The sequence below is a fragment of the Apteryx mantelli genome, chromosome 29, assembly GCF_036417845.1.
Source record: "Apteryx mantelli isolate bAptMan1 chromosome 29, bAptMan1.hap1, whole genome shotgun sequence".
Lineage (NCBI taxonomy): Eukaryota > Metazoa > Chordata > Aves > Apterygiformes > Apterygidae > Apteryx > Apteryx mantelli.
This window is the reverse complement of record NC_090006.1, coordinates 4,589,179-4,604,932: the sequence shown is the minus strand read 5'-3', so window position 1 is coordinate 4,604,932 and position 15,754 is coordinate 4,589,179. Positions and strand designations below refer to the sequence as shown.

The following is a 15,754-nucleotide window of genomic DNA, read 5'->3' as shown; positions in this document are numbered from 1 at the left end:
CTAAAAGCAGAGACTGCAGCTTAACACATGCTGACACGGGAGCTCGGTTACTGCAGCGTCTGTTCCACCCAGCGCAGCTCAGCGCTCGCAGGAGACAAGCCTCTTCTCTTCTGGAGGCATGATCACCCCAGAAGCAGAGAGTACTGCCTTCTCTAACACCACGTTATAAAGGATCACCTAAGCCCATTTCACAGTGTTCGAAGAATTGCCCACATACTACCGCTTTCTGCACCCGTGACTGACATCAGCTCTGTTTCTTCCGGCTTCTGGTATTCCGGCTTTGCTGTCCTTCCCCCGTTGGAGCCTCTGCAATGGCTCAGAGGACGCCACCCACTCCACATACTGCTGCACAGGCTGGCACCCACAGGAGAACCTGGACTACTCTAAACCCAAAGCCTCAACCTGGGTTTGAGACAGTCCAGGCTTCTTCAGAGAACACATCCCTGAACGTCCAGCAGTGCTGCAACACCCCCACCCCTCCAAATACCCCTCGAGCCATCACTGAGCCCTCCAGGCTCCAAAGTTGTACCATATCATTTGCCCCTATGTACACTCCTACAATACACTCCACCATATTACTGCACTAGCTCCCTCAGGTCACATATTTCAAGCAGAGCACCAGTCCACCTGGACTGCAGCACCTTGCAAAAGGAAGAGAAACCTGTGCTTGCAAGGAGCACACAAGCTGAAGAGCTCATCCTTCTCCCGGTGTTACATCAATGACTACTTCCTCCTACTTGCTATCTGGCAGCAAGTCTCCAGTGATACAAGATATTTTAAGGAACCTTCCTTCCATGCTGACTGTTTTAACACGCACTTAAACATTCATTCCACACCTCGTCGGCCAAATAAGCAAATGGATTTCAATTGACCGTCCAAGAGTAAATACATGTGCTTTTGTTGTCATGGGATCAAAACTGGGTTCATTTGTGTTGTCAAGCTACCACGCTATTAAGGAAATGCTAAAGTGTTATAAGCAGACAGGACTAGAAGGATCCAAAGGTTTGTTCCAAATCTTCATGCTGTCCTCGGCATTTCAATCCCAGGCTCAATGCAACAACATTATGTGAAGCAAGAACACTTAATACTGACATTTGCTTTTCAGTCAAAATTGCTATTAAAAGACCAACATTTTAAGATGGAGCCCAGTATCTCAGTTTTCTTGAAACTTCCTTTCCTAAATACCGTTTTGATCTGCCCTTTCAGATACACGTACACTGTGCAGCAACTCTATCGGCCCAATCTAAAGGCAGCCAGTGACCTGTGAAGTGAGCGTGCCGAGTTTCAGCCCGATTCCCAGTGGACAGCTGTCCACACCATCAGATCCCACCATCCTAGGGATGTGTGCTGGCTCTCTCTGCTGATGAAAAAGCTCCACAGAGCTTGAACTCCCTTTCTTGCTGCTAAAAATGGTCGCTGGAGAACAGGCATGGATCAGTGTGGGGGCAGCTCACACGACTACTGCCTGGTTCACAGTTCTGCAAAAATCCGCAGCAGCTGGTGCTTGGAGGTCAGGTAACCAGCACATAGTAAAAATCACCCCATATTTCTATGGCTGTTCCGGCTGCAAAAATAACCACGGAGTATTGCATTCTATTTATATGTCTTATGTGTGAATTGTTTTGGTTGCAAACCACAGAGGGTCGGGCATGACTCAGAAATATGTCCTTTGAAGGCTGGTGGCATCCTTCCCCTGACACGGAGCTCCAGCCCTCTCCAAGTGCAGGAGGCTCAGCAGTCAGTTCCTCAGAGAACCAGAGGTTTCGGTCATGAAATGAAACTACCTGTAAACGCTCCTGATGTCTGTCCATTCCCTTTTGTTGTTCAAGTCCCCCTTTACTGTGCAATGCCTGGAGATGAGAGAAAGGCACCATCGCCTAATGGATATGAAGGAAGACATAACTTTTACACCCTGTGACCCTCTAGATGACGTGCCCTCAAGACTCTTCCAGGACTTCCAAGATTCCCTGAAATACTGCACCCGGTTTTCTCGTGTGCTTTCTATATACGAACGAGGTGAATCTACCAGGCAGCACTTCAGCTGCCTGGCCTGACTCAGATCCCCAGTGCCATCTATGCAGGGACAGCTGCCCAAGGATTGCTCTTATTTTTCACGCCCACAATAGCAACTGGCTACCAGTCATCACAGTCTGCACACTGATGTAGCCCTACCAGTCATTGCTGCTCTCATTTGCATCGCAGGAGCCCAGATATACTATACAAACAGCCAGAAGCAGGGCTCCTGATGCACTGCCTAGGTAAGACCTGCTTCTCAAGGGCTCACGCAATGCAGATATAAGGAAGGCAACAACTGGGGCATCAAAGGCGTGTGGAGCAAGCAAGGAGGACAAGTTGAGAGCAAGCCAAGCACATTTTGCAGAGTACGCTAATTCCCACTCCCAGTAGCTATCATCAATGGCCACACATATCCAACACTTACAGCAAAAGGCTATGGATAGGATTATCACATTAAGAATGACGAGAACAAGAAGTACAGGCAAGAAAATTACAATATCCTTAAGGGTAGTTTCCGTAATATTAAAATAATCCCACTTCTCTGCAGTCTCTTTCTGAAAACTGAAAATCAAAACGTGTTTCTGTATTGAACACTTTTTCTTCTAGGCATATGGGTTAGTTAATATAGGATTGCTCTTCTACGGCTTTTTATTTAAATCTACATAAAGAACGATGACTTTTAAAGAGCACTGAAATAAAATCACGATCATCTTTTTCACCCACTTATTTTTGTTTGCAAACACTGGGCCTTCCACCTGTGATAACATCCTACCTTCTTTAAGGGCAATATAATAAACAACACGGTTACAAGGCAATGAAGCAAGACCAAAGCCAACACTACAAAGAGATGGAAATAAGGAACTGTGATGAACCTTCTTATCCCCCTGAGGTTAATTTCTTTTCCTAGAGGAGGAGGACTAGCTGATTTCTACACATGGCAGTGGTCTCAGCCTCTTCGTGGGTCTTTGGAAAAAGAGGGAAGAAGCAAATGCTTTCTCCTCCCTCCTCTCCAAAAAAATAAACCCAAATAATTAGGCCAGAAATTCTGTTATAACCTGGAACTTCTGCTGGGCTTAAGCCGTCCCATCCAACAAGAGGAGATTCAAGGCAGAATTTGTGCGAATAACCTGGGCAAAGGAGAACAGTAGCAGTAGACATGATAGTCTCTATGTCCGACAGAAGAGCCTTGAGCCAAAGCAGGGCTGCAGACCGATTACAGGCATATCTAGGATTTCAGGGGCTTCACCAACCAGCAAGCTCCAAAAGCCCACCATCTAGCAGGCTTGAGGAGGTGCACAGCGCTTTCAAGAAGGGCTGCTTAGATGGCACGCTATGAAGGGAAAAAAGCATGCACCTCCAAACTGCGGAGATCGGTCACGTCCTGCTGAAGATTTAATGAAGAGAGTGAAAAAGGAGTAAGATTATTTAATTTGTGTAGTTTAATTTCACTCCACCGTTTCTGTGGCATTTACTCCATTATTTAGAGATTTCCAGGGCTCTTGTGGAGCACAATGGAAACGTGGCTGATGGAAGGCAGCTGCAGTGGAACCGTGACCCTCGCGGAGCTCCTTTGACCAGTCTCCGTGGGGAAGGCGAAGCTGGGGAGATGAGTCAAGGAAGGGAGGTTTGGCAGGCCTGCAGGCCCTCGGCTCGGGTCTCTGCTCCTTGCCAAGCTGACTCACCCAAGGCTACCCGGCAGCGCAGCGGAGGGAGGCTGCGCATCTGAGCCAGCGCGGAGCAGAGCACCAAGGAGAAAGGGGTAAAACCTGGCTGCTTGCACCCCCCGTGACCCCAAGGGATTCTGCTCCGCGTTCCCGCCTTTCCAAAGGGAAAAGGAGCCAGCTGGCTCCCCTAGCTCCGCCGGGCCCGGCTCTGGGCCCCATGGGGACACGCGGCCAGCTCTTCTTTCCAGCCACCTGCCGGCTCGGATAACCCAGGCCCCAGTGAAGAGCAGGGCACAACCTCGGGCTGACACAGATGAACTTCAGTGAGCTGGAGCTGCAAGAGAGCTCGGGAGACGACCGCAATTCTGGTTCTAGCATAACCTCTGCTTAGACCGGAGTTGTCCTGGGGGAGGGAAGAACATCTCTGCCATAAGAGGCTTCATCTGTGCATCGGATTTGAACAACAAACATTCTGCAGAGAGATATAATTCTAACAGGTTTAACTCCTATCACTGGGCATTAGTTTAATTGGGCTGTGTTACCATGTCCTCCGCAGCTACGCTGACAGCAGGTCCTCTCTGCGCATTAGATCCTCCCACCCGGCTCCTCGCCTCTGTACCAGCCCGGTGACAGCTGCTCTTTTCAGGGGAGAGGAGGGGAGAGATTATGCTGTCTGGAGCTGGATTTGCCCAGGTTAAGGTGGAAACAAAGCAGTGGCATGTCTGGGGGGCGGGGGATCACTTCAGTCCACCAGCCGATATTTTCTGCAGGGGTTTCCTTCTACCTGAAGAGCTAAACCGTGGCTGACACCATGCCCTTCTTCAAAGGATCAGGAGCGAGTGGGCACAAGGAGTCATGACTAATTCCTTCTGCAGCCTAGTCAAATTGCCTTTCGGTATTACCACCGGCCTAGATTTGACACCAACACCGGCATCATTTAATCAAAAAAGAAAAAAGGCACACTGGTGAGCTAAGTCTCTCTTGGCAAAGTGATTCTCCCCTCTTCTGTGCTTGAATTAGCATGCTTCAAGGAGAGCCAAGTAAGTTGGATTCTGACAAATGCTTTTCTTTTTTCCCTCTTTTGTGGTCCAATCTCGGTGAGTGGGAGATCCTCTACCCGCAACCACTTCCCTTCTGATCAGCTTGGGATGCAGCCCTGGAGATGCCACACCTTCCCACTTCCTGCAGCAGGCTCCAGAGGCCAACATCTGGAATATCACAGGCAGCGAAACCAGACTCTCGGCTGCTACTGCTGCTCTCAAAAGCCCGCACAGATGGAATGCCTCAGCCTGCAACTGGGAGGTAAACTTGGGGGCCTCGAGTTCACTCAGGCTACAAAGCAACCCAGTACTTCCATACTGTGAAACTGAGGCGAGTGCAAGTCTAAACGTCTTGTTCCCAGGGGAGATCGGTGGTTTCCTGCCATTTGTTCTTCTTTGAAGAGCTGCACTTTACACTTACTGTGAGGTTACAAGGCTTTGGGTTTCCTGTTTTCTGCTTTCCATGTATCTGCTGCCTGGAGAACATCATCATAATCAATAAATGGCAAGTGGAAGCCATTTAAAAATTGGCAACCGGCTCTGAGTTACCGAGTCGTTGACACAAAACCTTGTTGTTCTTCTTCGGGGCGCTGAGGAAGAGGGGGAAGGAAGGAAGGAAAGGGAAAAGGCCTGGAACTGCTAACGCTACTGAATGAGCCTCTGCCTGCCGGATATTCTGAGCTGTTCTATTTAATACACACACACACATATATATAAAGCAATCCCTGCCAACAACTGCCTCGGAACAGAACACACCAGCCGCTCAGGGGGAAGAAAGCTCTCAAAGGTGCAACCACTCATTTACAGGGAGCCCAGTTCCTGCCACACCTCGGGGAGGGCGGATTCGAGCAGCAAGCGTGCACGGCACACCAAGCGCAGGCTGCATCCCGAGAGCCAGGCTACCTCGCCTGGGAGAAGGTCTTTCAATCAAACATTTCACAACAGCAAATGGCAGCAGTAGCAAAGGGAAATTAGCAAGCACTGGCAAAAGAAAGAATATAGTGAATTTGGATGTGAGAACTGGTGGGATGGAGACGTCCAAGAAAGCTGTTCAAGACACCCAGAGCTGCAGAGCAGGTGGTTCTTGCAACAGCCTAAAAGGACAGCAGTGTTAGAAAGCACGGGGAAGAGGATGAGAGGCAAAATCTTGGAGGATGCTAGAATGAGGTAACGTGGGGGCTCCTGAACGAACAGGAAGCGGTGGAGTCGCCGAGGCTGCTGGGCTGCACCGCTTTCCATTTGAGGGACCGCGGATAGCGTCATTTCCACCTGTCGGTCTCCAGCCCCTGGAAAAAGGGCAGCTGAAGAGACACAAAAATGATTAAGGGATTTTATCAGTACTTGACTTCATCACGTGCCTGGCTTAAATTTTGCACTGACAGTTTGGAGCTGTTACAGAAAATTGCTGTGCTACAGCAGCACACAACTACCCAATCCTTTAAAATAAAACGAGACAATCAGGCCGTGAAGGGAGTGGCAGAGCTAGCCCTCTGCCTCCAGGGAAAAATGTCATGTCCCACGGAGAAACTGCCCTGTGAACACGAGTGCCCACACATCCTGAGGAATTAGCCGCGATGAGCGTCCCAGAGAGGAAGGATCAGAGGTGTTAGTCTGTTCAAGGGATTAGGTCACCAATGCCGTTATAAAGACAAGGTCTCCACCGCGCTTGCTGTCAGGGTACTTATTTTAGAGCAGGTATACAGGTTAGTCTTCAGGGACAGCTACCGCGAGGACCCATAGCTTTTTTGCACGGGACAAAGACCAAGACCATCTGCTTAAAAAGGGAAAATACCACAGCCAGCTGCAAGTAACAGCACTTAGGATAGGAGTCTCAAATACATGAGAATACAAAATGCTTTTTTAATTTGCTTTTAAAGCAAATGCTGTGCAGCACAAATTAATTCACGCCCGAGCACTAAGCATCTCAGCTTATAAGCCTTTCTTTGGAAACAGTTATATTCAGCGATCTGAACCACTCCTCCTCCTCCATCTGCTCAGAAAGGATGAACAAACAAGCCATTGCTGAAAGAAGGAAGGAAGGAAGGAAGCCCGTTCAGCCATCTCCTAGGAAAACTGTGCCAGACCAAAAGAGCTCTCCCCCCTCCAAGGAACAGATCCCAAACCAAAATACTCTCTCTGGTTGGGACTCCCCCTCACTCCCAGCACGAGGAACCGAGCGGTGGTCAAACACAGCAACAGGTTCTGCTCACTCACATCTCCCTCCCACATGCGCACACACGCGCGCACACACACACTCACAAAATGGGACGAGTCAAAGTGCTGGCTTGACTCATCAGCCACATGATCAAAGGCTGGAGCTAAAAAGGGGGAATTGGTTTACTCACTGTCTTGGGTACAATCTGTTTCTTGGGCTGCCCAATCTTGAACGGTATCCTGGAAAAGAGAGAGGGGAGAGAGAAGGAAACATGTAAGCGAGCGGAGCTGGCCGCAGAGGCAACGTCGCGCCAGACCCGAGCTCCGCAGGATGCGTCCAGGGCGAAGGATTTTGGGGGGGGGGGGGGGGGGGGGAACAGGGCTGCCGTCCCGGTGCCGCAGCGCCCCAGAACCCGTTTCGGGAAGCGTGCCACCCCCTCGAGACCCGCTCTCCCTCCTTCCGAGGGCAGCGCCTGGACCGTCAGCCACCGCGTTCCCTCTTCCCTTCCCTGCCGTGTCCCAGTAATGCAAATAAAAGCAATGGATGCTTCAGGCATTCCTTGGCAAAATAAACGGCTGAAGAACACGCTATGTTTCAAAACAAATCTGAAGGGGAGGAAAAAATAACAAACCCTGTAAATATTTAGAAAGAGGATATTAAAAAAAGTAACAACCCGAGTGTCTGGAGCTGTGAGCTCCTTCAAAGGATTTCTCTGATACAACAGCTGTAGAAACTGCTCACCTGCCAGCAGAACAGCCTTCATTCTTAAAATCTTTAATATGGTTGTTAGTAAAATCTGGGTTACCTAAATTATTTTCCCCACGCGAGCTAGCTCAAAGGTGAAGAGTACTCAAAATAAATTACGCGATGTATGTAAGGTTGGCTCGGTCAGGTTGTTACAGCCACGCAGCCTTCCTGAAAATAATTGGATTTCTTTCACTTATCAGTATAATAAAAATCCAAGAATTCAGCTGCTGTTTTCAATGTATTTAATTAAGTTAGAGAGGTGCCGCTTGGTTAAAATATCTCATCCAAAAATCTCGCAACGTATACCATTTCCTGCATTTTACTGCTTTTACTGAAAAGGAAAATTTAGTCCCACAATAAATTGCAAGTATCTTTTCTCATGCACGTCTAAACCAGAGCGTGCCCAAGCTCATCCGCGACGGCACCCTGTCCCAAATGCACCCGCGGCGCTTCCTGCGAAGGTGCCGGTCTCCTCTCGAACCTCACCAGCTTCTCATACCACCACCCAAAGCTGAAGCTACTAAATGCGTTTTAAGACTCGCACTTGGCTGACGGTCATGCTGTCTCATAAGCTTGCTTCTCCCACTGCTGGACAGCAAACGCAGAGGAGTTGGTTTTCCATTTGCTTCTAATCAGCTTTACTTACGAGTTCCCATGCACCGACGCTGCTAACGCTGCTCAGTCAGGCAACAGGGAACGCTTTCTACCGGCTATTCTGAACCCCCGAAAACATCTTTATTAGCATAACGTTTTGTAAAACCCAGCTAGGAGCAACGCCACGTGCCACAAACGCCACGCTATGGAGGAAAGCACTTGCAGCGAAGCAACACGCGATCGGAGCGAACGAAAGCAAAAACAAGCTTATCCAGCGACCCGATCCTTCCTTGCTTCCCTCCAGCCAACCTCTGTCATTGTTTTCCAACCAACGGTGTAATTAGCCACCAATAATAAACCTGGACTGCAACCCAGGCCTCCCGAACGCTCGCGGAGCACCAGCCAACCTTAGTCACAGCGTTTAAATTTAAAATTTCTGGAGAACTTCCTGTTTATTGTTCTCCAGTTCAACTGATATAATTTTAGGTTGTTAACCCTTTTCAGCTCCGGTGGCAGGCCCAGCAGCCATGAATCACGCTGCTTTTATAAACAAACACTCGTCTGGTGTATAATTATGCTGTCAATAACTGGGTGTGTGGTGCCTTACAGGAAGAAAGCAAAAAACTAAGGATTTTTCTTCCTTTATGTTTTCCTACATGGGTCAAATATAAACTGGAATGAGGTCACTCCCTTATTCTTCCAGGCACAGGTCATCCTGGTAGATTATATGTAATCAGGTGCTGTCATTCGATGGCTTCAGATGCGACTGCAAAAGCCTCTCTCGGTGGAAGGAGGAGGAATCCGTATCAGTAGCTGGTTTTGGTTAGGGCTTGGGAGAAAGCCAGAAAAAGGAAGCTGTGGGTTGGAAAATGGTAATGAGGCTCAAATACAGCCCTCAGCATAACGGGACGCAATGTAATCGCCAAATCCGGGCTGCCGCGTGCACCCAAACAGCCGTCGCGCAGCTCCGGGGCAGGTCCTGCTCGGCACGCCGATGGAAACAGCACCGGGCGCCGGAGCTGCTGGCAAAAGAGGAAGCCAATGCCCTTTAGCCCTTCTTATCCGCGCCCTGTTCGAGGGGCCGGGTCGAGGGCCTCCACGCCGGGAATATCCGAATGACTGCTGAGCTTCCATGGCTGGATGCAAAACAAATGGCAATTTAGGAAAAAGAAAAAGTCTTCGCCCGGGAGAGTGAATTGTCCCGGGCAAAAACCAGTTAATACGATGTAGAGTTAGAGCCATCGTTTCCCCGTTGTTAATGGTTAATCTCAGATAACACGGAAACAAGCAGGGGGTTGAGTACGAGCTCTCCACAGCGGCTCTCAAGCATCAGCAGCTGGCGGGAACCAGGCAGACGGAGCTGCTCCGGCAAACAAATCCGGAAGGGAAAGCGTGTCCCGTCAGGAAGCAGGGGATCAGGAAGGGAAAGGAAAAGCAAAGCCCCACCAAGCTCGCGTTCGCCGGTTCGGCCAGAGGAGGGGAGCGCCGTGGGTGACGGGGCAGGACTGCCGAACTGAGACCGCCCGTGCCTGCTCCCAGCAGGGAAAGCGCTATTGGAATCACGATTAACGCATCATCTAAACGCAACCTGCCGCCCAGTGCTGCTCTGCCAAAGCAGGGGAAGAGGCTATTTGGAGAAGCTGTCAGCACGGTCACTGTCCGTTGGGAAGCAGGGTTAAATCAAGGCAATTCCAGTATGGAAAGAGGGCCACGGGGAACCGACAGAGTGAAAACCCGGATCGGCCTCAATTCGGCTCCCAGCAACCCGCAGCAGCCGCTCGAGGCCGAGGAGCTGCCGATTTACACAACAACCAGCGGGGAAAGGAAGGGAGAAGCCGAGCTCGGACCACAGGAGGGCATCAGGTGTCCTGCAGCGCCGGCACGGTCCAGTTCGCTGCAGCGAGAGCGTCGGCCCCGGAGCCACAGGGGAACGAAACGAGAAGCGCGGGTCGAGCGGTGCCGCGCGACCGGCCCGGCCGGCTCCGGCGGCTCCCTCTTCCTCGCGCTTCGCCTTCAGCTGACGCAACCGAGGGTGCGCCGAGGCCGCGGCGGCTGGCGGCGGGCTGGGACGGGCTTCCCGGCTCCTCTGTGGTGCAGAGGGAGGGGGAAAGGAAAAAAAAAACAACCAACAAAAAAAAGCACCTCAGCTACTTTCTTCCAGAACAAAAGAAAGTCAATAGAGTGCTTAACAAAGCTACAAATACACTTTGAAACAGTAAATATCTCTATTAGCATCGTGATGCCAGTTGGCTAATTATGTCTGTCTCCGTAAAACCTCTAAAAAATAACCCTGTGCAAGTACTGTCTATTCACCAATTTTTTTTGTTGCTATTTTACAATTTGAGATAATCTTCCTGGTTTCTGAATCTTTGCCTTTTAATACGGTTCTGTGAAGAAAAAAATGCATAAGCAGGAACAAAAGCACTGAAGAAGAAGAAGAAAAAGGAGAGGTAGCGATCTTATCCGAGATTTTAAGATAAGTGGATATACCCGGAGCTTTGAAATGCAATTGCAAGATGCCGCTGGCATCAAGAATTTTTGCCCCCTGTGACTCTGCGTCCCCCCATAACATGGGGATGACAATAAATACCTGACATGGTAACGTCACAAAAACTCATGGTACCACAAGGTTTGAAAATGGAAAGCCCCCAGGGATATTATTCTGCTTAGAAACCACACGATGGGCATCTTGGAAGGAAATTCGGGAGAGATGGGTCGGTATCTTTTACCACCAGATGTAACCCATGCACCAAAGTCATAAAAGTTACCTTAAAAGCCAAACCCGGGTCTGCGTATGCCGCAGGAAAACCGGAATTGGTGCATTTTGGATCTCTCGTTTCTGCTGAGCGAGAGAAAGCCGGGGCTGTGTTTGGGGTGTGAAATCCCTTGAAATCATGTTCCTAAACAGTGTGAGCAAGCTGAGTCACAGGCGGAGCATTCCCGCCCCGGCCCCGCGGAGCCCCTCGCCCCGGCGCCGCGGGAAAGCCCCCGGCCCCGCCGCGGCGCCAGCCCCTCGGCTTCGGGAAGGCGATGGAGATCCGACGGGAGGGAGGAGGGCGAAGCACCGAAGGGAGGGGGTGGGAACAGCTTAAAGTAGGGAAAAAAGTGTGGGTGGAGAGAATCCTGCGAGCTTCTACTCAGGGATGTTCAGGAACCCCAGGGAGGGGAAGGTGGGAGAAGCTGTGGCTAATTTTCTCTGAAGTTTCCCCAGCAATGTCATATATTTACTTGGCTTTTCCATGTGCAAACCCAGGGCCACACACCAAAGATGCTAGCTCTCCTCTGGATGCACGGGAGAGCTGCAAAGAAGCCTCGCGGGCAGGCGGAGCGCGGCGCACCGAGGTCTGCAGGGAGCTCGGGCTTCAAACATGCAGCTCCCCCTCCCACTCGCCGCCGGTCCCCTGAAACGAAGACACGCAGGAATTGCCGGAGTGAATCAGACTGAAGCGTTTCTAATTTAGGGAGGCGACCGGCCTTCTGCGACGCTCCGCCGAGCCGCGCGTCGAACCCCGGGATGAGCCCGTGGGGGTCCCGCGGCGGGGAACGCCGGGCAGCGCGCCGGCCCCTCGGAGCGCCCGCCGGGGGGGGAACGGACGTGATCAGCGGAAACCCCCCGCCCGCGCCGGCACCTTTCATCCGAACATCTCGGGATGCGACGCAGCCCCCAACCAGGCCCCAGAAGACCCCTGCGAGATCCGCGGGGGATGAGCAGGAGTCGTTTCCACCCGCAGCCGATGAGCCGCGGCCCCCAGGGACAGCGCGGAGCCGGCAGCTGGTTCACGGCACACGGCAAGTCCCGACGACAGGTCAGGGAAGCAAGGGAGGAAGGAAGGGAAAACCCGCACGCGACGGGAAGGGCGGAGAGCCGATGCCGGGAGGAACGCCTTCCCTCGCGACGCGCTTTGGACGGGACGTCAAGGTTAATTACCCAGACGCTCACGAAAAGTGACACGGACTCGCCGACGGCTACAAGTCACCAAAGCGAGGGCGAGCGGGAATATTCCTGCCGCAACCGGTGGCCAAGAGGAGCGGTGTTTGCCAGCCCGCCACGCAGCACACGGGGCTTGCGGGTCTCACGGTCGAGGGGGGGATTCACCAGCGCTAACAACTATTTTACATCGTCATCATCAGCTCACACTGTCAACTAAATTAATATTTTGTGAGAAGTGCCTACTTTCCATGGAAAGTTTCAGGTTTTTTCATAATTAAAAAAAAAAAAAAAAAAACAAGTGCCAGAAAGCCAGGATAGTCTGGATTTCAGCCAGAACTTTTCACTGTTTGAATTTCCACCAAAAAAATCAATTCTTTTGCCGGAAAGAAACCTCATATTCTAACTGCAGCCAGAACCATGACATTAAGTCTCCCGTACTGCGCGACGGTGATCCCAAGCAGCTGAGGGCCCCGAGTCTAGCCCACACAAATGGCTGCTCTCTCCAAAGATTTTGGCACCCGGCATGCCAAGAACTTTAAAAAATTGGCTGTTTAACATTTGATCCTCCAAGGCAGGCGAGCCCCCCTGAAAACCGGCCCTTGGCCACCCCAGAGACTCCCTCTCCGCGACGGTCCAAGGCCTTTCTTCCAGACCCTGGGCCAACTTGTTCTGCTCGGCGGTGAGACTTTCCCTTCTCCCAGGTGGCTCGGGCTGCGCCAAACACAAGCTTTGGAGAGGACTCCGCTTGATTCCTAATTACAGCCGGGAGACCGGCATGTTAACAGGACTAGGTACTATCCAGGCCAGATCAAAGCTTTCCTGCAAACAGCAGGAAGGTCGTGAACATCAGAAGAGGAGGCGAATTTTTAGGTAATGACTTTCACTTTCTAATTGCTGCTAAGCTGTGTTATCGCATGTGTCACAGCCGAATTTGAGTCAACGTCCAAACGGCCAGAGGGAGCTTTACCTCCCAGAGGCCGTCTGCTCGCAGGACGACGGCGGCATGAGAAGTCAGTACTAGGAAACTACCTTCGCAAACACGAGACCTGGAAGCTGTCCTAGAAATTTGATTTTGCAGAACTCCCGAGTGCCAGCGGGACCACGGGAATACACCGAGCCAGTCGGACATGGCCCGGGGGTCAGACACTCGACACTTCCTATCTTCCAGGCTGCTTTCCCGTCCTGTGGCTGCAGTGAAAGTGTTGGGATAGCTCAGCCAACTAACCGAGAAGGAATGACGCTACACTGGCAGGAAGGACGTTGCCAGCCACCCTTGCGTGACCCCAACCTAAGTAGCTCCAGGGTGAGTCACGCTGTCTTTGCGACGCGAGAGCAGATCGGTGGGCGAGGAGGAGTCAGACGATGAGGGATGGCTCCCAGCGCAACGACGAGGCCAACGGTGGCCGCCTGCGCTTTCCCTGGAAGGCCTTAGGGAGCATGTGGCCAGCGGAGCCGTGGAAGCACAACGCGGCTGGCGATGGGAGTGACCCAACGAAGTGCCGAAGGCGCTTGCGCCCCACTCCCAGCCCCCTTGAGCGTCATCCGCACTTGCCAAACTATCGTTTACGTCCCACCGGCAGACACCCGCAGAGCACCTGCAATATAGGCTGTGGAGGTGGAAGCACCAGCACAGGCTGAGGATGATGTTTTCACCACGGCATCATTTCCTTCGTCAGCCAAAGACGCTTTCCATGACGGGTTATGGGAAAGCCAGGGTGCCCTGAAGGCCTGGAGGTGCAAGCGCAGCTGCAACCACCACCAGTAGCAGCTGGAATAGGAGTAACAGTTTTATTAGCGCTCTTGAGTCCTAACAAGAAGCGCTTGATACAGCCTAGGACCAGACCCGAGGAGAGGCAACGCAAGGAAAGCTGGCAGCGTGCAAGGCGCTGTAGAAAGATGAACTGAAAACACTCATCCCCGACACCTGAACCACGTGTCCCAAGACCTTGGGCTTTTTCAGGCCAGTAAAACACAGTAGGACAAGCAGATTCACGGCACTAACCGCTGCCCCAGAGCGTGCCCGGAGAGCAGGGGAATTCCAGCGCCAGCCTGCACAGGTGAGAAAGGCACAAACACGGACGCAGTTGGAATTAATCTGTCACATCACTCTGGATGCCTCGCTGTACTACACGGTGTCCATGGAAACTGCATGCACCGTCCCACCCCGCTCCCCCTGCCTTATAAGAACTCATAGCAACCACTCCAAACAGAGCACTAATGCGAAAGGAAAAAATTATTCAAATGGATCACAAACAGCTTATGTTAAGAGAGACTCTGCGCCAAATTCTGGCTCGATTCTCTCCGGTGAAGCCTAGAGGGGAGGTCACTGGGATTGCGAGCGGCGAGCAGAGCGGGCGGTTGTGGTTTAAGGTACTGGATGCCTCTGAAGCAAACGTCTTCAGCCACGCACACATGCGCTCACACCTGCACTGCAACGCCGTCTCCGCAAACGTGCAGGCAACAAGCCAACAAGTGGATGTCAGGGTGAGCCCCTGCAGCGGAGGGGAAAAAAAAAAGAAGATGTAAACATCCATTTTATGTTGTTTTAGATCAGCCCCGGGAAATGAGGCACCCACGTTCAGCCCTTCCTGCTTCCCTCAACTTCAGCAGCAGCGAGATGTGCCCTCAGACTGCGAGCGCTTCAGAACAGGGGCTGTTCATATCTTTACATCTTGTACAGAGCCAAGCGCAGTGTCAGTGTTAAGCAAATCAAAAATAATGTCAGAATCTACTCTCCCACCCATTCCAAGATGAGCATGAAAAAAATAATGATATTTTACTCACCCATCAAAAGAAAATTACTCACGCCAGGCGCGTGGGCGAGCAGAATTTTGCAAGGCTGTTTTAGGCCCTGACTATGCTACAAAAATATCCATTTTAAGCATGGTTGTGAAACATGGTTGTGGCTCAACTATAACATTGTTTTTTAGCTACCTGTACAAAGAACATGGGAAAAAATAATAATTAAGAAATAACCATGTGATAACCATGCTACAAGGGCCACCCCAAGCACTGCAATCACGGTTAGGAGGGATCCCTTGCCCTGCTCCCGCGAGCTGCTCCACCCCCGGACTCGCACGATCCCGCAGGGAGCCGTGGCGCCCGCGCCGGCCGGTTTGCAGGGGACCCAGCTTACGGCACAGCACACAGCATTCGGGTTTCGCTGCCGTGTTTGCTTGGGCATGTTTCAGTAGCGTGCAAACCGCCTTGGACGGCGTGCTGCGCGCTGCGGCATCACCCGGCGAGGTGTCTGGGCAGACAGCAGCTGGGGAGCTGTGCGTACCTTGCTCACCGCTTTGGCATCCAGTTGCCTCATCCAGTCTAATTTTATCCAATACACATCTCCAAATCGTGGTTTCGTTGAAACCTGGAGAGAAGGGGGAGTGTTGCCATTGACCACGAGGGGACTGCGATTTGGGCTTGGAAAAACAACAATATTGATTCACCAGAAAGAAATTGCGCCTTGGTCTGTGTTTGCATCGCACCTACCCAACATGGCCAGAGCACAGCTCCAAAACACGGAAAACAAAATTAATAACAACCTACTCTCATGCTACAACCCAAATATGCCTGCCACCTCCCAGCTGTTCCCGGCACCCATCCTCCC

General features: G+C 51.5%; 1 protein-coding gene across 1 annotated transcript in view; it reads right to left on the bottom strand.

Moving 5' to 3' along the window:
* The window catches only part of BIN3 (bridging integrator 3), a 50,028-nt gene that overhangs the window by 29,846 nt on the left and 4,428 nt on the right, over positions 1–15,754 (bottom strand). The window contains exon 2 of the mRNA XM_067312394.1: positions 7,066–7,114. Coding sequence (XP_067168495.1) covers positions 7,066–7,114 — 49 coding nt within the window. The remainder of the gene's footprint in view (positions 1–7,065; positions 7,115–15,754) is intronic.